Genomic DNA, 21,133 nt, shown 5'->3' with positions numbered 1-21,133 from the left:
AACATTTGCGCCACTAACTCATTTGTTACTAATGATATTTGACACCTAAGAAACACATTCCATATAAGGTTTTAGCAAAATGCAAGCGGTTTCTTTCATTTTCCTTTATTTGTAACATCCTTAACTGTACTATATACAGTATGTAAATGAAAATTTGTAGAGTTTAAACTATACGACCAAAAATTAAGTTCTCAACAACATATTTTCATCTTTAGTTTGGTTAAAAATTCAACTTTTCATGCAAAATTTTGTAACGAAAAGTTAATAATCATGTTTTAAGAGTTAAAAATGGGTATTATGAAATTGACTTCTAATGTCGTTCATGTAATGAAATATAAACTCAACAAAACATAATATAAAACATGAATGATTAAACGGAATTCTTTTGAGAAGCAGGTTTAATTTCAGTATGACTGCGATCTCGATAAAGGTGCCATTCTTGGATAAGAGACCAACAAAAACTGTATTAGTCGGACGATTTCAACACAAAAAAAAAAAAAAAAACAAAGTCTGTCCTTCTGAATACTGAATATATAGAAATTTAATTACTTAAGGCAGTTACCAGAATTTTTATGCGGTTGCTCGTTTTACATAACGCAGGAAGCCATAATTGTTACATAATAACTTATTATCTGGTAAAAGATACAGAAAACTGTATCTTTTAGTATAGTAGTTGTAGTTGTAGTATAAGGTTTTTATTTATAAAAGAAGACACAACTTTTGTTCGAAACATTTTTTAGTAACTATTTAGTCGTTGGAACTATGTTGGGACTAAAAACCAAAAAAATGCAACAGACACCAAAAACCGTCATTTAGTCTTACCTAAGAAACCAAAACTTTTTCAATCGATTCAGGTTGTCATGAATTTTGAGAAAATACAAAAATCTATTTATAATTGTCAATTTGTTTTTTTTGTCAAAATTTTATGTTTTATTATTTAAAAAACTGAGTTTTTAAAGTTATCAGAAGTTGAAGAAAACATAGATAATTTAAAGTAAGTACAATGCAATTTGTATGATATGTCGTCATAATAAATATTCTAATCAAACCAAAAGTAATGTACTCACATATTGGGTTGACTACTTAATCAGAAGTATGCCTTTTTTATACTAACATTACAATTAATTTATACAGTAAAAACTCAAGTATTTGGCTTCTAAAATTAATACCTTGAATTTTTAGAAAAATATCTTGTAAATAAAAAAAGTAAGCTTTACATTTATAATGTACCAAGGTATGAAAGAAACATAGTTCCTACCGGATGTCCCACGACTCCTGTCGATCTTTTTTTATTACTTTATGAGGCAAAACGATCTTATATAAATTTCTCTGTCTAATATATATTTTCAGAGATAATTTTTAGCATGCCTGCGTCATGCAACACCAACGATCGCATAAAATTTGCATTTTGCTTACAGAAATATATCTCTATTTTCTGTGTTCAAAAGGACAGACTGAATTCTGCAATTCAATTATTTCTGTTAAAATCGCTCGATCTAATAATAAAATAATAATATGATGTTTATCGTTGTCGTAGTTACGATAACTTAAGTTGATAAAATGAATTTTTGATGTCTTCTTCACAATTAATAATTTTTTAGTAAAAATCAATAACGATGTAATGACAATGGCTTACATAATAATTAATTAATACTAATAAAATTTTCAAGAATAGAAAAATGATTATTGTTTTATGAAATAACTCAATAAAAAAATAAAATTAAAATTAATAAAATTATTTTACCTTGACATCTCCACCAGCTGGCTGATGTTTAATATTATCCTTTGATGCTACTTTTGGTTTTGCCTTATCTTTGAAATCTAATTTTACTGTTTCAATTTTTTTATCACCACCACCTGGTTTATGTGTGACTTTATCCAGGGAGCCAACCTTTGGTTTGGCTTCCCATTTTAATTTTACTTGCGTTATCTATAAAAATATATTTTATTATTAATAAAAAATATATTTGTACATTTTTTTTATTGTCAATCGATACAGTTAAAAAAAACAAGTATGTTATTTTTACGAATTTTATGTAAGTATAGTCTCTTTTTTCATATTTCTATGAGTATTTTTTTTGGACGAAAAATGTGTAATATTATAGACATTCTAGTGCAGGGGCGGTGAACGTTTATATATCGACGTGTCATTTTTTTCTAAAAAAATTAATGAGGCAATAAGCGAGCCGTCAATTAATTTTGATTTCCTGATTATTGGGAAAATAATAATAGTTGAGTAAAACTATAGGATTTTTATAATCAATTTGGAAAATTTTGTGAGAAGGCAAATTTAAAAAAAAAGTAGGTTCCTTTTGTTGTAAAAAACAGAGAAAAGGAGTTTTCCTGTTCCAGAACGTTTCTGCATGAAATTCTGCACACGGTTTTGGGACAATTTATGTCTACATTACTTTCTTTGGTGATGTTTTCTTGAATATCTCTCCTTCTATTGATTGAATTGAGGTGAGTAAAACAAAAATTGTATTTTATGAATTTTTGCATCGACCTTGCTTGCTATCGCATATTTTCAGCTTTCTCTCATAACTTTTCGAAAAATGGAAAAATTCATTTAAAATTGTGGATAAAGATGTAACTTATGGTCGTAAAAAAGTGTGGTAAGTTTTAGCCCGATACATAATCTCAATTTTGAGAAAAACGATTTTTTCTGAAAAATTTCAACTGCTCGTACAGTTTGGGAAAATCATCGGATTTCAACTTCATTTTTTAGGTTTTTTTAGGGTTTTTATGTTATTTTCAAATAGTGCGAACGGTTTTTTTCAAAACTTCATTATGAGCCGAACATAACAAGGTACAACAATTGAAAATTTCTATTTTTTTATGAACATCAAGTTGTATCTTTTTCCAAAATTTCAATCAATTCCTTCATTTTTCGAAAGGTTATCAGAAATTCATAGCAAAGAATTCTTTTTTTTATACGACTCAATCCGATCAATAGAAACGGAGATATTCAAGAAAACGTCACGAAAGAAAACAATGTAGAACTTGTTTCAAATGCCTGTGCAGAATCCGGTAGACTGACCCCACTTTTATATTAATTATTACCAATTTCAACTTACTCGCGAATTTACTCGCGAATCATGTAGATTCTTGAACAACGATTTCGTCCAGAAAGTATTATATTTTTAAAGTGTAATTTTTACGGAATTATACATCTTTTTTATACCCGAATTATACATACCAAAAATGTGTAAGAATTCATAAATGAGTTTGTTTTAGGATTTCTTAGCGGTAGAGGCAGCCAGAAGAAAATATTCAGAACCGGTTCATTACACATTTAAGTACTGCGATTGAATTACCATAAATTCATCGAAATCGTTATTATTGAATTATAATATTGTTTGAAATATAACGACAAAAGTTATTTAAATTTATATTGTGCTATGAAAGAATGTATAAATGGCATAGTATTACCTAATTACCATTTTGCATGTACAGAATATGATAATTTTTAATTAACAAAATATAAACATTAGTCAAATTTATTTTTTTAATTATAAAACTTGGGTAATATATTTCAAATTTTCCATTTATTATTAAATCCAAAAATATAAAAAAATTCGTGACTTTTCAGATTCTACGAAAATTAAACGCATTTTTGTTTTTTATGAAAAAAGTATCACGGCATTTAATTTTTCATATCATATAATAAGACTCCCATCAGCAGTAGTTGCAAACACTTAAATGAATATAAAATAATCACCTTTTTATCGCCTCCGCCTGGTGTATAAGTATCATTTTTAGCAGCGATTTTCGGTTGAACTTTCGCGAAATCGAGTTTTTTCGTTTCGATTCGTACATGACCACCTCCTGGTTTATAGCTTGTATTATCTAATGAACCAATTTTTGATCGAACAACTTTCAAATTTGGCGATGGTGCAGCTCCCACTTGAATTTTATTCATTGGTACTTCTAAAATATTAAAATTCAAATTTTTAATTCTAAATTATCTGAATTATGTGTTAGAGAAGTATATTGCTCTAAATAAGTAGACTAACTATTGAATGGAAAAGGCTTGTTCAAAAAACATTTTGTGCTAATAATAGACATGGAGCTAACTTCAAAAATTTGTATTGGGCAAAAAAAGAAAAATAACACAACGGAAAAATTGCTTACTTTTAATTAATGGTACTTCTTTGGACGCATCTGGATCTGGTGTCTTTGGTGTTTTTGGAGGTTTCATTTTGGATGGTGTTGATTTTGTTGGTGATACAGCTGAATGTTTCGGTATTTTACTTGATTTCCTTGGTGAACTAAGATCTCCATTAGCACAGTCCTATGAAAAAGGAAGTTCTATAAAATATTGTTTCTCATCAAAAAAAGTATTTTTAACTACTTAACAATTTTTTTTATCATAAATAAAATAAAAATTTCTTTGTTATCAATTTAAGGAAAGGTATAATTGCTACTCTCATTTGGTAACAGATTTGTTTTTTTATTAACAAACAAAAGAATGTTTTTAAATATTTCAAATATTTTTTCGTAGGTACATTTGATGTTTCAATTTAATAAATAAGCGATAATTTTTAAACAATACGACCAAATGAAAATATTTTTCGTCTTTTCCATGTATTTCCATTTACTTTGTATGGTAATAGCATTTTTATATTTTTATAGACTTGGAGATGCTAAAATTACAAATCATTATGAAAAATTAAAGAAAAATTATTGGAACGTAATCATTAAAGAAAAATGATTTACGCATGGTCATTAGGATGTAATGATAAGACCATAAATATAATTTATCGTCGATAGAGACGATAAGACGATAAATATAATTTACCGGCGTGATTTTATTTAGTATACTCTAATTTTACTACTCTTTCTTCTTTTGGTCATTCTGGAAAATCTTCAAGCCATATTTTTCCAACAGTTCCAAATACTCGCATATTGGTGGCACACCGTCGCAAATCGCTTTTGTGATGGTATGGTAACTGCCGAAAAAGTATAACATGACGATTTTCATGAATTCGAGAAGGTTAAAAAAATTAGTCAAGGTTTTCCAAGCTAATGGTTGGTTGGTTGGTTATTTTGGCTGCCTACGAAGGACATACTTCGGCTTTAGGGCTCATTGTGATACCATATATGTGTTTTATCACCTTTCCGTTGTACTTTCTTCATGCATATACCATGCACTTACTACACCAGCTCCTCACAGCTATTAATTAAATTAATTTTTGCTGTGACGGCAGGAATCAAACCCGCTACCCTAGGCATATCGTGAACGGAATTGGTTAGGCCTTAATCAACTGAGCTACTAGGGTTACCAAGTCTATAGTAACGGCATAATAATTCTGAATTTTTTAAGGAATTTAATAAAATATGTTACATAGATTTTAAAACAGATAATGTTATAAGATATGAGAAAGTTTTGAACTATTTCGAATGAATAACAAACATTAACTTTCTTTTTATCGATAAACAACCGAAATTTTGTTAATTCAAATTATTCGAAAACAAGGCCAAACAACATTTTCTATGTTCGAGGGTTTTACTAATTTACAATTAAACATTTGAAATACCCAGTGCAGTAAATTGAATTACACTTCAGAGTAAAATTTAAAAACAATTTTAGTAAAATGTTTTTATGGCATAGATTCCCAACGGAGTTTTTGAACTCTTTTAAAAGTTCAATTACCATATTGTCAAATTTTTTTGCACATTACAGTGTATTATTTTTCCACACCTAAAGATCTATTGGGAAATTTTCTTGGATTTTGACTTTCTTTAATTTAGCTATTACATGTTATTCTTCTAGAAGATAATATTATAGTTTAATAAAACGACAATTACTTCAATTCAACAAATTGGATTTAGAAAAAATAGGCCGGAAAATTTTCGACAAATTTTACCCAACCAACTCGTTATTACAACAATCCTCCAGGTCTATAAAATTACCCAAAAAAATTCGATAACCTGTTGTGACACAAACAAATAACACGAATTCAAACATATTAAACATTGTGGAAGATTCACTAATGCAAATATTTTTGTCCGCACCTCGATGTAAGGCTATATTGATATTATTTTTACATAATCAAATTTCCTCGAGGTTTTTTAGAAAGGCTATAACCTTTTTAATGCTTTTTATTTTGATGTTCGAAAAGCAGAAATGGATACTTTTAAAGATAATTGGCTTATTTTAGAATACTTGTTTTAGAAATGAAAAATGCATCCTGTATATGTTGCTTTAAAGAGATTCGTTACAAAAAATTTAATAGTAAGAAATCAGGAATGCAATAAATAATAATTAAAATACTACATTTAAAAAGTATAATTACGAACTAACATGGATAGACAGAAAAAAACTGTTTTAATAAACTTTTTAACTATTTTATCCTGCTAATTATATTATTTAGAATTATAATATTTAAAAAAAGTACAGTGGTTTTCTGTTAAAAATTATCTCAACCGCATTTAAAATTGTAACAGAAGCTTTATAAGGTTTTTCTTTTAGTACCTAATTCAGTGAGCACAATAAAATATTATATCTTAGTAATCAATTTAGTTTAAAATCTAAAAAATTCTCCACATAAAACTGCAGAGAACCTTTTAAGGCTGAATTTTCAAAACTACTACATTTTTATTATGAAAGCGTGAACGGGCCTTTGACCTTCCAGAATTTGTCCAACGAGCGCAGTGAAATATGATACTTCAATTAAAATATGAATATTGAAATCTTATTTTTACTATACTTCCACCTTCTTATAATTTTATCACACCCCTGCACACCTAGTAAAGGAATTGACGATCTTCAAATGTCGACTTATCAAATTTTCATTAAACAAGCTAAGAACCATCTCAATAAAAAGAAGGTATCCTTCAAAAACCTTTCTGAAATCGGTCCAGTTCCTTTTTGTTTCAGATCAAAAAGTAAGGTCATAAAAAAAGTGAATAGTGCGAAATTATTTTTTTGAACTATTTTAGTATTATTTCATAGTATAAGAGCTCTACTTTTATATACTTACGCAATTTATCCAGAGTTTCATTTGCAATGAATGATAATCACATAATTTGACTACAATCTCAACAATTTTTGGGAAATATGGTAAAAGAATTTCGACTCCCATATGGACGTTTTGGTTGTTTGATTTCTACTAATTTGGGATATATTTATTTGTTCAGTGTACAAAGCTTCTATTGCAATTTTGTTAAGATTCATGTAGAAATGTCTTGAAACATTATGGAGAATTATTCGTTTAGGTAGAAAGATGGAACTATAGTCATATGAAAAAATATATATAAATCATTACCAAAACTAATAATTTATTGTTTTAATTTTTCTATTAACCTTGAAATGGTACTTGGTACATTCGATAATTGACCTTGGTACGAGGAATGGACTAGACCGTTAATGGTAGAGAGTACTTACAGAGAAATTTTAATGGTTTTCTAAGAGAAAATTTTTGTAAATTATGCATTTTATGGAGTGATATTAACTTCATGCAATGCTTGTTGCACTAACTTGATTTGCATATAAAACACTCCTGTAAGCCTCGGTCTAATGCGGTAAATATGCTTGTCATGAAACAATTGATTGAGTTCGCAATTTAGGCAAATAACACACACTTTTCGTGTTGTTGCAGAAAGTGTCTTGGATCAAATGGCCAGGGTATGTCAGTCCACTATTTGAGACTTTCGGTATGATTGTTGTGGTGAGAAATAATTAACTGCCTTGTACAAACATAAGAAGGGTACTTTAAGTCGATCCCTACTCTCTAACACCTAGACCAAAAGTCCTAAGTACCCTCTTTGAGTATGAGCAGGCGCTATTTAAATCAGATGAAGCTATAGCATTCTGTCGAGCAAAGGCGGCACGTAGAAAGCCGACAGTTTTTCCGTCGGGATCTCTCCCAGGTTTGATTGACCTTAAATTTTGGACCAAAACATTCTGAATCTGACACTGTGCAGATTTCTGCAGGTGTAAATAACATGTATGGAGGGTTCGTTATCCTCCATTCAGGCTCTACAAGTGGAATTATGGGATCATCAGAGATCCCCATCCCCACGTAATCGAAAATTCCCTTCTAGTGTCCCATCACCCTCTCAACTGAGCTCTAGTAAGTTTCAAACGAGCACAGTTGAATGGCCTAGCTGTGGTTATACACAGTTTGGCCTGTCGTAGCCATTCTTTGATTCAGTAAATTACTATACATCTTGCTATGGGAATGGCAAGCTCACATAAAAGAGGCGTTTTAGACGACCGTCCTCGTACCAACGAGTCCACCACTTTATTAACTTTAAAGCCAGAGTGGTTCCGATACCCAGATCAACCTGACTGTGTTGTTCAGTACCAGGTGATTCAGATTTGTAATTTTATTGCCTATTTTTCGACTTTAATATAACTTTGCAGTTTAAACTAAAAAAACGAAATACATTCTAAATTGTCCCATTTTTACAAAAGACGATCTGTTAAGTGCCATACAAATATTCAATGCCGTCTTCTGTTCGATAAAGTGACGTCACTTTTCATTGATTGGTGTTTCAAATTACATTTCATTTCACTTAATTTATAAACTGAGGTTTTATGTAAAAACGCAATATATTTCAAATACACCTCTAACTATTGAAACTTTCTAGAAGTTTTTAATTGAAATATTAGCGTGATATCGAATTGAAAGTTTTATGCAAGTTTTGTATTGTTTTCTTTTATATATGCAGAAACAAAACTTAATTTATATGTTTTCTTAATTTATATCGTGTTTAAGATAGTTTTATATAAATATCGTTGCTTAGTTATAATTTTTAACACAGTGAAGATAGGTATAATGTTTGAAAAAGATTTGTTTTAATTTAATTTGCTTATACACTGTGGCGAAAACGAGCATTTATTCTAACTAGTAAATTTTTGAAAACAAGTATCTATCTGCAAGAAATGTTGCTATATCTATTCATCTTAGTCAAAAAAAGGGGTCAACCTCGGAATCTAACGGAATAAAAATGTTGTCTCAAAAGTCGCATATGGTCAAATATCATCGTAAATATTAAAGGTCCAAGGTTGCAAAAATCAGGGTTTTTAGGAATATCTCGTTTTCTTTGCCTTCAGTCGTATTTACACTTATTATAAAAGTTGTAAAAGATAAAATTCTCTACAAGTTTTGAATGAAACCTTTTTTTATACGCTGAACCGTTTTTGAAATAGAGCAAAATAACAAAACGATATTTTGAGAGTAGTAGTATAAGATCGGGCATCTCACGAGCATGGCTTAATTGCTGCTGAAGCAAAATACCACATCGTTTGCTAAAGAAATGTTTTAAAGTCCATACCATCTCCAATTAAAAAGGTTTACCAATCTGAAAATGTTAACACAAGCAATGAAAGAAATTTAAAGGTATATAATAGAAGAATGCCCCTACACCAATTACATGTAACTAAGCGGTCCATCTTCTGAGCCCTCTATTTAAAAAACCGGTTCAACGTATACAAAAACGTTCTAGACAAAACTTGCTGAGAAGTTTATCCTTGACAACTTTTATAATATTTGTCAACATGGTTTAAGACAAAGAAAAACGAGATTTTCTCAAGATAATGATATTTGCGACCTTTGATCTTGAATATCAAAGAAAGTTGACACGTGACCATATTTGACTTTTTAGTCAACATTTGTAGGTACTATCAAAATAAAGGTTTGCACAAATATTCAGCTAATTCCGTTAGATTTCGAGGAAAAATCTTTACATGATTGGACTGCTATAGCTTTATGGAGTATAGGACATACTTCAAGAAACTTACGGGGGAGGAGTTGCACCATTAAGTTGTTAACCTGATTTTACTTGAGTTTTATATAATTTTCTGTGTATAATTATTAATACATTAGAATTCAACCTTATTAGTTCTGTTACAAGTGATTTTAATTTTCGATCGCTTAATGAAAAATGTTTTGGAAAGTATACGACTCTTCGAAGCAAAAATAATAAAAATATAAAGTCATGTTTTATGTAAACATCATTTTGAACCACTTTGTATTAACATTTTAACAACTTCTAATTAATATTTACGTTAAAATAAACAACTCGTTTCAATTAAGTACTTACATTGCCTTGTGTTGATTCATCTACCCCACTGTCGTTATCACCTTCTGAAATAAAAACAAAAGTTGTAAATCTTTGATAGAAATTTTAAATATAAATAAATATTGAATTATAAAATTAATGTGCTTATTAAAACAAAACAAATTGAAATTTGTTGTAAATTGTTAATTAAATATGATCACCTTTATTTGAACGAGAAGAACGAATTCGATTTTTAGATACACTACTTCGTCCAGATTTACTAACTTCTTCGGTATCTGAATTACCAGCACGTGAACGAGAACGTGATGAAGCACCAGATTTTCGACTACTTTCACTGATAGGAGTTCGCGCTTTTGATGGTGCTGGCGATGAACTTAAATCAATATCAGTTTCTGGTGAAGTAATATCTTTTCCATTTGTTGACGCTAAACTATCTGGTGTTTTTGGTTCTAATGTGAGAGGTCTTGCTCCACTTTCTGGAGATATTTTACCCATTGGTCGTGATTCAATATTTAATCCAGTGAAAGCACCAGTTGGTGGTTCTTTATCTAAATTACTAGGAGGTCGTGAACGAATTTCTTCACGACTTCCACTTTTAGAAATATTTGTACTGCCTTGAGTATTTGGAGATCTTGGAGGAATTTTTTGTAAATCTTCTCGGCTAGAATGCATCGAAGAGTCTTTTTTCTGACCACTTGGTGGTCTAGATGTTACTTTGTGAACATCTTCTTGGCTTCCAAGTACTGAACTTCTCGAAGAAGTTCGTTGTAATCCGGCCTCAGAACGTGATGGTGGTCTTGGCGTCCCATCTAATTGACTACTAGGTCTTTCTATGTTACTTGGAGGACGTGATGGTACTTTGCTAACATCTTCCTGACTTCCATTTACAGACGATCTTGATGAAACATTAGGTGATTGAGTTTTATTAGGAGTTGTAGAATGAGAGACGTTGCCTAAAGTATCTGTTCCAGGTGGATTTCTTTGCGCTGGTAATGGTGATGGCGATTTTGATGTGTCATTCGATTTAGGTGGTGTGATTACATTTCTATTAGGAATAACGACATCGTCGTCATCATCAAATCCAGTTTTGACTTTATCTTCCGTGTTGCCATTTTGATTTAAATTTTCTTTACTACCATTTAAAGACGACTGTGATGATGATTTTCCTTCAATAGACGCAATTCTTTCTTGTATAAAAGCTAAGGACGATGGTAATTTGCCATCAGAACCTGGTATATTTGATCCAAAGGCAGCAACTGAGCGCCGCCTTTCGTCTTCAGATAAAGGTCTCGTTAATTCAGGAGGAGCTCCAGGTACACTTATACTATAACTACGATTTTTAGCTGAACCACTTTTGGTTATATCATCTATCTCGGATAAACCGGCGATACCAGCGCTTTCAGCAACCATTTTCTCTGATTGGTTTTCCATTTTAGATATATTAAAAACTTCTTGTGATTGCTTTCGAATTAACGATGGTTGCCTACTTAATGCAGTTGGCGAAGATGTTTGCAAGTCTGGTGATAATGATACTGGGCCTGAAGGTATGTTTTTCTGAGGAAAAACACCTGGTGGTCTTGCACCTGGCTGAGGTGGTCGCTGCTGAAATATTGGTGGAGGTTGTTGATTTGTTTCCAACACACTATCCTCTGGTGTAGATGCTAATTGCCCAGACTGTAGAGCAGTTACAATTCGTTTGAAATTCCCATTATTTGGAGGAACGTTTCCCTGTTGTTGTTGTTGTTGTTGATGATGTTGTTGTTGCTGTTGCTGTTGTTGTTGTTGTTGTTGTTGTGGTTGCGGGGGCCTAATTGGGAAATTGCCTGTAGGTCGAGGTGCTAGTTGACCAGGCTGTACTTGTGGTCTTATTTGTTGATTTGGCGTTAATGGACGTTGTTGTTGATATGGTGGTCCGGTTTGTGGTATACGTGGCTGTAAATTTGGACGAATTTGTTGCGGTTGGCCTTGTTGATTAGATGGTATACCTCGGGGTGGCAATTGAACAGGCAATTGACCACGACTGTCACTTCGCTGTAAGCGTGGTTGCGGAGCTCGGGGTCCTACATCATTAAGGGGGCGTAGGCCCCCTGGTGGAGGTTGCTGTGGCGCAAGAGGTCTGAATGCTGGAGGATAGTTTGTGTTTTGTGGTTGTGGCTGTTTAACCTATAAAATTTTAATTTATTAACGAAACTACTCTGTTAATCGAATAGAGTAGGCTTAGAAACTTTGACTGTAGTAATAAAAACAAAATTCCATAATGATTACTTAACGCATGAGTATTTTTCAATTTAATTATTTTGGGAAACAAAATTCAGTTTAAAAATTTATTCTTAATTTTAATAATCTTGGAAATCTTGGAAATCGAGACAGATCAAACAATTATAAAAACAAAAAATTGAAATTCGAAGAGAACTAACGATAGGATGAATTGTAATATTCACCAAAAATATAACTTGTTCAAAATTATGTTTCAACGTTCGCAGGGAGTTTACGTTTTATTGGTCTTCTGGATCGATAAGTTTATAAAAGTATCATACATTTATTTACCTGCCTTTTGTAAGGTTTGTAAAGCTGACTTTAATAATAAAACAAGTGAAAACAAACAATTAACTGAGTTATGAATTACTATGCATAGATATTGTTGATTATCACATTACACATACATACATGTCACACATACATAACTTATATTCCCATATTATATATCCAATACAATTTACATTTGCGCCCCTCACGGGTAAACAGTGATTTGCAACAAAAGTTGGTTATTTTTTTATAAAGAATATTTTTTACATTTAAACTTTTGTTCTATCTCTGGCGGTTTACAAGATGGGTCTTACGGACCCAAAACCCAATTAACGTATATTGCTCATTTAAGAACTTGACCTCACTTTTTACGTCCTGAGTACGCTGTTCTCTCAGCTTGATATCGTTTTTCCTTATCGAGTTAACAGACGGGCGGACGGACAGCCGTAAATCGACTAACACCTAAACCAAAATTTTGTTATTAGCATCAATATTTTTAAGCGTTACAAACTTGGGACTACACTTAGTATACCTTATATATGCATGGTATAAAAATTAACGGTTTAATCGTCAAGTCTATGGCTAGCTTTTCGACTTTTATTTGACTACCTAATTTCATTATTCAACTCGACGGTTGAAAATCTACTCTAATCTATCTATCTAAATACTCGAGCTATAGTTCCCACACCCAACTAAAAACAACGATATTTCAATTGTTTCTAATTAATTATAGAAAATTGAAACAAGTTAACAAATTGGAGGGCCAGCGGGGTTTCTAATTACTTAAAAACCTGATATTTTTTGTTGGTAGATTTAGCTCTCATCGTGTTCAAACACGATAAATACTCAAATTTCTTCGATTTTTACTATATTATATTATAAATATAATAAAGTACCTATTGTGATGGTAAAAAAATCGATATCGGGGTTTCAACGGAAATACATGTTTTGAGGGTCCCTAATTCCAAAAAGTGTTTTTTTAAAAATGTTGCGTCCGTCGGTATGAGCCTTCAATTTGCAACCGATTTTTCTCAAACGCGGTACATAGGTTCAATTTGGTCATAATTCCAGACGATTTTCTCCCTAGGCCTTTTTTTAAGGGTACTTCCCTCTAGGCCAAAACAGGATTTTTGGTGTTTTCTCAAAAACGGCTCTAACGATTTCGATTAAACTGGGCATAAGGCTAGACCTTAAGTTTTTCCAAGGATTGGTATAAGCCACATATCCGGGAAAATTCGAGAAGGCCCACATCCTTGGGAAAAACTTTTTTTTGGGGTTTTCTCAAAAACGGCTCAAACGATTTCGATTAAACTAGGCACACGACTAGACCTTCAGGTGTTCCTAGAATTGGTATAACTCACACATCCGGTAAAATTCGAGAAGGCCCACACCCTAGGAAAAAACTTTTTTTTGTTTTTTCTCAAAGACGGCTCTAACGATTTCGATTAAACTGGGCACAAGGCTAGACCTTAAGGTGTTCTTAGGATTGGTATAAGCCACATATACGGGAAAATTCGAGAAGGCCACATCCTAGGAAAAAAATTTCAAAATTCAGGAAAATGGGATTTTCTAAAAAATCAATTTTAAAATATAATAAAGTCTTGTCCGATGTTTCGGACGGTTTATTCTATTTATTTAAAAAAAAAAAAAATAGACATTTCGGGTAAAGCTAGCTCTTGAACCATAAATAGTTGTTTTCAATTTCTATTATTAAAATTTTGTTTATAAATGGCAACATTTTGTTTATAAATACTTCGTATATTTATTATAAAGATTTATTTGTTTATATTTCTAACTAAAAAATTTGTATGTTAAAATTTAATATAATTTTATATTCAAAGAGTTCAAAAGTTGCAGTTATTACATCAATGACCTTAAACTGAGTTAACATATTTTTTTAACAATATATTTTACGATATGTTTTACAATATATGTTCTAAAATAAGAAATGATGTTGCACAAATTGTAAAACCAAAATTGAAATAATATATGAGACATAAAAATGAATTTTACTATTATAGGTATATGTATGATAAACTCTTATTTAATTTTGATGAATGGTATTGTCGAAATAGTTTGATATACATAGAGATATTTCTAAGTTAAACAGGGCACAGATATCATGTCGTGATATCACTGCACACACAAAAAAATAGCTTCAAAATAAAATCATGCAGAAAATTGAAAAAATTCATGATATATTGTAACATAAACAACTCAAAATAACAACAATGATCGTCTTTTATTATTTTTTTCTTTAAGTAGATAGTAGATATATCTAATTAGAATCTAGATTCTATATAAATTACATTGTCCTATAATCTGATTAGTAGGTAAATATTATTAGGTAGACGTATCTGCAAGCGTTGACCTTTTATCATGTGTATTCTATACCATGCTTATAAAGCTTATAGGAGAGGTATAATGTAGAAAATGTTCAGAATTCACCTATCGAAGGTGAAAGCACATTATTACAGGATAGGACGTAATTGCGAAAATTTTTAATTTTAATCAAAAAATAAGAATTATTAAATAAATTTGTTATTTTAAACAATAGCACAGCTTACCTTTAAATCTAAAATATGAACAACAAAAAATGACTTTTGAATCAATTAAGTGACCGTGCCGATCTGTTAGCGTTATCTGTTAGAGTTAGTTATCTTTCGAATAAACGAATCGTTTTAAAGCTTTTTCAAATTATTTAAATTATTTTCTATGTTCTTAAATCTAGCGAATTTATCACGGGAGCCTATCGTAATTAGAAAAAATAAGAAGAATTTATATTTACTCTCAATTTCAACCAATATACCAATAGAAGTAGTCAATACCATAGATTGTTACGGGATATGTTAAAGGTTAGATTGTTAAGAGTTACTTTCAAAGTAAACCAAAAAAATTAAAATCCATTCATCCGTTTAGGCGCTACAATGCCACAAACAGACACACACACATAGCGGTCAAACTTAAAACACCCCTTTTTTTATTTCGGGGGTAAAAAATGTACGAAAATAATTGTCAATATTCATTGACAACGACAAATAAGTTTCATTGTAAATATTTATATTTCTTTTATTAATCAGTCTCAAAGTCCTAAACATCCCATTTTATGGAACATTTACCTTAATTCACTAATCCTGATAAGAAAGAATAATAGAAACGTCAAAAAAGTATATATATTCGTCCATCAATTGTTGATTTCTCTGTACTTTCTAATTTCTATATACAAATTGGTTTTTCATATCGTATAAGTATATTGAATTGGAGCAGAATATTCGATTTTGTGTATAGCCCAGTACGAAATGATAATAAACTATTTATCCTAAGAGACAATTCTAGTAGGTAAATTGTTTTTTGAGTTGTGTTTTAATACAATCAAAGCTACTTACTCTGTCCCAATATGTAAAAGCTTTCGGGAGCTCAACGACATCTCCGTTTTGGGGTTCCAATATTTTGGCTATCAAAATAACCCCAGAAGTTAAAAAAATTATTATAATATAGAAGCGAATATATGTATTTTAATATGAACTTTGACAACTTTTAGAGTTTCATACTCAAAACGTGGAGCCATATTCCAAAGTAATTTATCCGTTAAACTGTAATACTCTAAACCACTATTTTCAAAGAATATATATTATTTATGATGAAGAATAAGAGTTTTGTGACTAACAAATTGAAAAAATTCTATTGACCGATAGGCTACTGGTTTGGAATTTTTCCCAGATACAGTAATCTTATTGTTGAAAAGTTAGAGAAGGGGCAGAACTTTGATAACTTTACGCTTTGAACACCACAAAGACCTGTCCAACGATCTACAGTTTCATCAGAAACAAATTCAAGGGGGGGGGGCACGCACAATTATAAGTACCTACGTATGTAGACATTTTTTCGTCGTCGATATCGCACGAACAAAAAATGATATCGATTCAAAAAGAATTTCAACATTCGATCGAGCCGTTTCAAGTCGGGTGAGCTTTTTCTTAAATTTTAACTTGGTCGATATCGCCCGATACAAAAATTATATCGACTTCGTTGAAGTGTCGATAGATACGTATTAAAGGCATTATGATCCGAAAAGAATTTCATAACATTTGGTGGGGCATTTGCGAGTAGGGTCGGCTTTTTCTTAAATGTTATCTTGATGGATATCGCGCGAACAAAAATTATATCTCCTTCGTTGAAGTGTCGGTCGATGCGTATTAAAAGCATTATGATCCTAAAAAAAATTTTATAACATTTGGTCGAACCGATCCGAGTAGAGCGAGCTTTTTCTTAAATTTTATCCTGATCAATATCGCACGAACAAAAAATGATATCGACTTCGTTGAGGTGCCGATCAAAGCGTATTAACGGTAATATGATTCGAAAAGAATTTCAAAATGTTTTTTTTTTTAGAATTGTACAATTATTATTATTTCTTGAGAAATCTTAAAATATTCATACTTGAACCATTAGTTAGATTGAAATTTTTATTCATAAACATAAACTTTTTATTCATTATCATAAACTCACTAATCTTTATGGGCATATTTTTCAAGGTGTGCTCCATATTTTCAAGCAGATTGGTAAAAATCAAATCTAAAGCCATAGAAATTGAACAATAAACTTTTTTATTATATTATCATTAATATATCATTTTTATATTGTTTCGCGAAAAAATGACACACAAATGGATATTCGTGTCCACGTGCCATATATAATATATCTAATGTGTACAATATATTTTTTTAAACTTTTCTTTTGAACAGTGATATCGGCTGATGGTACATATTATTACAATACTGTACCTTGGATATTACTATCAAAGGGAATTTACCTTTTCTTGAAATGTGATTTTATGAGAAGGTTGCCATCGTTATAGCTCAACAACATTTTTAACTTATGTTTCAAAACTCGAAAAGAAAATGCAATAAAGGTGTCCCGTGATTCGATGGACATACTTTTAGAGCGCATTATTTGGACTATTTTAAGTAGAAATTGCATTATATACTTTTGTCTAAAACCCAATAGTTATGTGCACTATTATGTCCCCAAAGATAATAGTCAAGAAGAGAAAACTCACTAGTAAATCAATCTGGTTGGCCAAATAATTGTTTTGCAATTTTGTTGTTAAGACCGACAGTGACCGAAATGCAAGAGTGTAAGTGCGGAAATATCAGCGGTTATTTTCTTATCGAAGAATTCCTGATAAACAAATATTCTGAAATATGTTTCGTCATTTGGCAGTAAAAGGTAATTTTCCTAAATCTAATGCAGAACGTTCCGTGCAGAAAGAACTCTCCATCGAAGAAACTATTCTTAACATGGTCGAATATAGTACCACTAGCAGTGTACGAGGAAAAATTTTTAATTAATAAAGCATAATTTCTTTACTCAACAATGTCTTTACTTTATTGGTTAAAAGTAATAGTGCCCATAACTGCTGAACCATCGGGCTTTGGACTTAAAATTGTTCAAAGAATACGCTCTAAACATATGCCAATCGAGTCACAAAACAGGAAATTAATTGGATAGGAAATGAAGAAGTTAAATGCATTTTTTAGAATTATTATTAGAAATTACAATTTCGCGGAGAGAAAATTCCATTCCACAGAGTTTCCGTCATATTTTACCGTAAAAAAGTTTATCTCTTACTTGAATCGAATTTCACAATATTCGATTGGTTAGATTGAAAACGAATGGATTCATCTTGATTAAAAATACAAACATGAGCCCCGCTACAAATTTAACAATACCTACACCTGAGTTGTTTTATCTAGGCCAACTTTTTGAACTTTTTCGAGCCTAATACTACAATTTCATTGAGTAGAATTTATATTTTTGCGAAATACAAGTTATTTTAAATCAAAATTAAAAGATAGTACTACTTAAATTAAACTGTGTGCTTTAAAATTGTGCTTTGTTTTTTTAAATAGTGGCCTCGATAAAACCCCTCAAGTAGGTATACTTATTACTATAATTACTCCATGTTTCTGTTTCAGTAATACGCACAATTAAAAACTATTTAAAATTTATTTTCATTAATTCATATGACAATGCTTCCAAAACAAGGGTATTGCTAGGATCCTCTGTACTTTTTTAATAGAACGAAAAGTGTTCATTTCTACGGAAAATAAATAAACAAAAAATATGCAAAACAAAAAATTATCAGACAATTTTGGAACAAGGCATATTTTCTGTAGATGGGTAGAAATAGGTAAAAAAATTAAACATCTCGTTTTTAAATCGGAAACACGTGTCAGAATCTACATCATGAAAACTTTCGAAGAAATCAGTCCCTACCATTATCTATTATTTTTTATGAACCAATAATCCGTTCACAACTAAAAATATATCCCGATTAGAAATTGGAATCTATTAACATTGTTTTTACGTTTGTACATCATTATTTTTATAATGGTTAGGTTAGGTTTCATTGGCTGCCCACGAATGACACACTTAAGCCATAGAGCCCATTTGTTTTTATAATACATAATTCTAATTTTAATTTACACAGACTTTTATAGATCAAATATAAAATTTGGAATTTGTACAACCAAATTTTTAATCAGGGTTTGCTTTTAGTTTTGAACATATTTAATGATGGCAGTACTTTTTCTATTGGTTTTCGTTATATAGCTATTGACACATGTATTCTATCTGTGATGGCATTTCTAAAAATAGGCTTAATCATTTACTTCTTTCTGCCTTTCTACTTTACAAAAAAAAAAATATTTAAAATAAAATTTCTTGTAAACGAATGGTTTTTGTTTTGTCGTTTTGGTCTAAAAGTTTTCAAATTTCACAATAACTTAATGAAAAAACTAGATAATGGCCTAGATCGAGGATGTATCTAGACAACTTTCCCATGTATATATGCTTATAAAATATATAGGACAACAAAATATGTCAATAAACAATAAATAAATTTTTACATTTGAAATTACTTTGTTATCAATTTAACAATTTGAACAGTAATAACATAAATGACATAAAATAATAAACATAAATGTCTTTTGTATGGTAATTTTACAAAATCCAATGCACATTGAATCTATTACTTTAAATTATTTTGCCACACTTTCATTCAAATTACCGAAAATTTATGGATAAAAATAATGTTTAAAAAAAACTTCATCAGATAGTAAAATTTAGGAAGTTTTATTTTCTATAATTCTGCTTATTAACATATCTATTTTACCCATAGGCCATTCAAAGTAACTGAAAATAAGCGATTTTATGAATTTATTCAAAGGAAAAAAAAACTAAACTAAAAAAAAAGGAACGTGTCGAAAACTAATGTAAAACCCTTCTAACGCGCAATCTCAGAAGTGCTAGGGTTGCGTTAAGTAACGCTTTGTATACATAAAAAAACGATTTTTGGCCAATATCTCGGAAACCATCAACATTTATGAAAAATAGTTTCAAACTAAAATTGTTGGAAATTTTTTTTCCTTTAAAGAATATAGAATCAAAAATTTTGATATCTTCAGCCATTTTCCAGAGAATCGGGAAAAACGGCCAAGTATATATTTTTATATGCTAATTAATAAAAAAACGAACTTCAAACGAAAGTTGTTGGAAAATTGTTTTCCTAAAAAAAATGTAGAGTGAACAATTTCGATATCTTTAGCCGTTTTCAAAACGATCAATTTTATATATATATTTCTCTTAATGATTGAATAATTAACGAAAAAATTGATCGTTTTGAAAACGGCTAAAGATATCGAAATTGTTCACTCTAAATTTTTTTTAGGAAAACAATTTTCCAACAACTTTTGTTTGAAATTTTATTTGATATATAATTAATTTCAAGATATTGTTAATTGGCATATAAATATATATTTGTCGTTTTTCCCGATTTTTGGAAAAATAACTGAAGATATCAAAAATTTTTGATTCTACAGTTTTTTTAGGAAAAAAAATTTCTGACAATTTTTGTTTGAAACTATTTTTCATAAAGTTGATGGTGTCCAAGATATTGGCCAAAAATGATTTTTTTATGTATACATAGCGTTAATTAACGCAACTCTAGCACTTTTGAGACTGCGCGTTAGTAGGGTTTTAGATTAGTTTTCGACACCTACCTTTTTTTTAGTTTCTTTTTTTTTGCCGTTGAATAAATTCATGTAAAAACATTACTTTGAGCGAGCCATCACGCCAGTTTTGTTATAGTACTCCCTTTTTTCTTTACGAAAATTTCTATAACCGAAGACTTTTCTTTCTGGGAATTTGTATTAAATAATGTCTACAATAAATATACGTATGTAGAATAATAGACATGACTCCATCGTCGAAAATAACTCTTAAAATATTGTATATTAAAATCAGAAAGTTATACAATACAACTAGAAATAATTTTAACACGTCAGTTTTTTTGTTCCTGTGAAACATCTAAAGCATTGTTTAAATGTGTGAATTGTGAATTTTTCTCAGAGCTATAATATTGCGTGAGATATGAATATTTTTCGTTTTTACATATAGCGGGTGTCAACGAAACTATTATACCCATCATATTTTGCTTAACATAGTACGATCGCCAAGGCTTGAGACTTCTGGTTGAAATTATTTGTACCTTATATTCAACTTAAATGATTAACTT

At 30.4% G+C, this 21,133-nt stretch overlaps 1 protein-coding gene across 1 annotated transcript in view; it reads right to left on the bottom strand.

Moving 5' to 3' along the window:
• The window catches only part of LOC123292861 (microtubule-associated protein tau), a 49,773-nt gene that overhangs the window by 8,102 nt on the left and 20,538 nt on the right, over positions 1-21,133 (bottom strand). The window contains exons 3-7 of the mRNA XM_044873574.1: positions 10,230-12,192; positions 10,051-10,094; positions 4,132-4,291; positions 3,719-3,927; positions 1,745-1,930 (exon numbers count right to left, since the gene is read on the bottom strand). Coding sequence (XP_044729509.1) covers positions 1,745-1,930; positions 3,719-3,927; positions 4,132-4,291; positions 10,051-10,094; positions 10,230-12,192 — 2,562 coding nt within the window. The remainder of the gene's footprint in view (positions 1-1,744; positions 1,931-3,718; positions 3,928-4,131; positions 4,292-10,050; positions 10,095-10,229; positions 12,193-21,133) is intronic.

The sequence above is a fragment of the Chrysoperla carnea genome, chromosome 2, assembly GCF_905475395.1.
Source record: "Chrysoperla carnea chromosome 2, inChrCarn1.1, whole genome shotgun sequence".
NCBI lineage: Eukaryota > Metazoa > Arthropoda > Insecta > Neuroptera > Chrysopidae > Chrysoperla > Chrysoperla carnea.
This window is presented reverse-complemented; position numbering and strand designations above follow the sequence as displayed.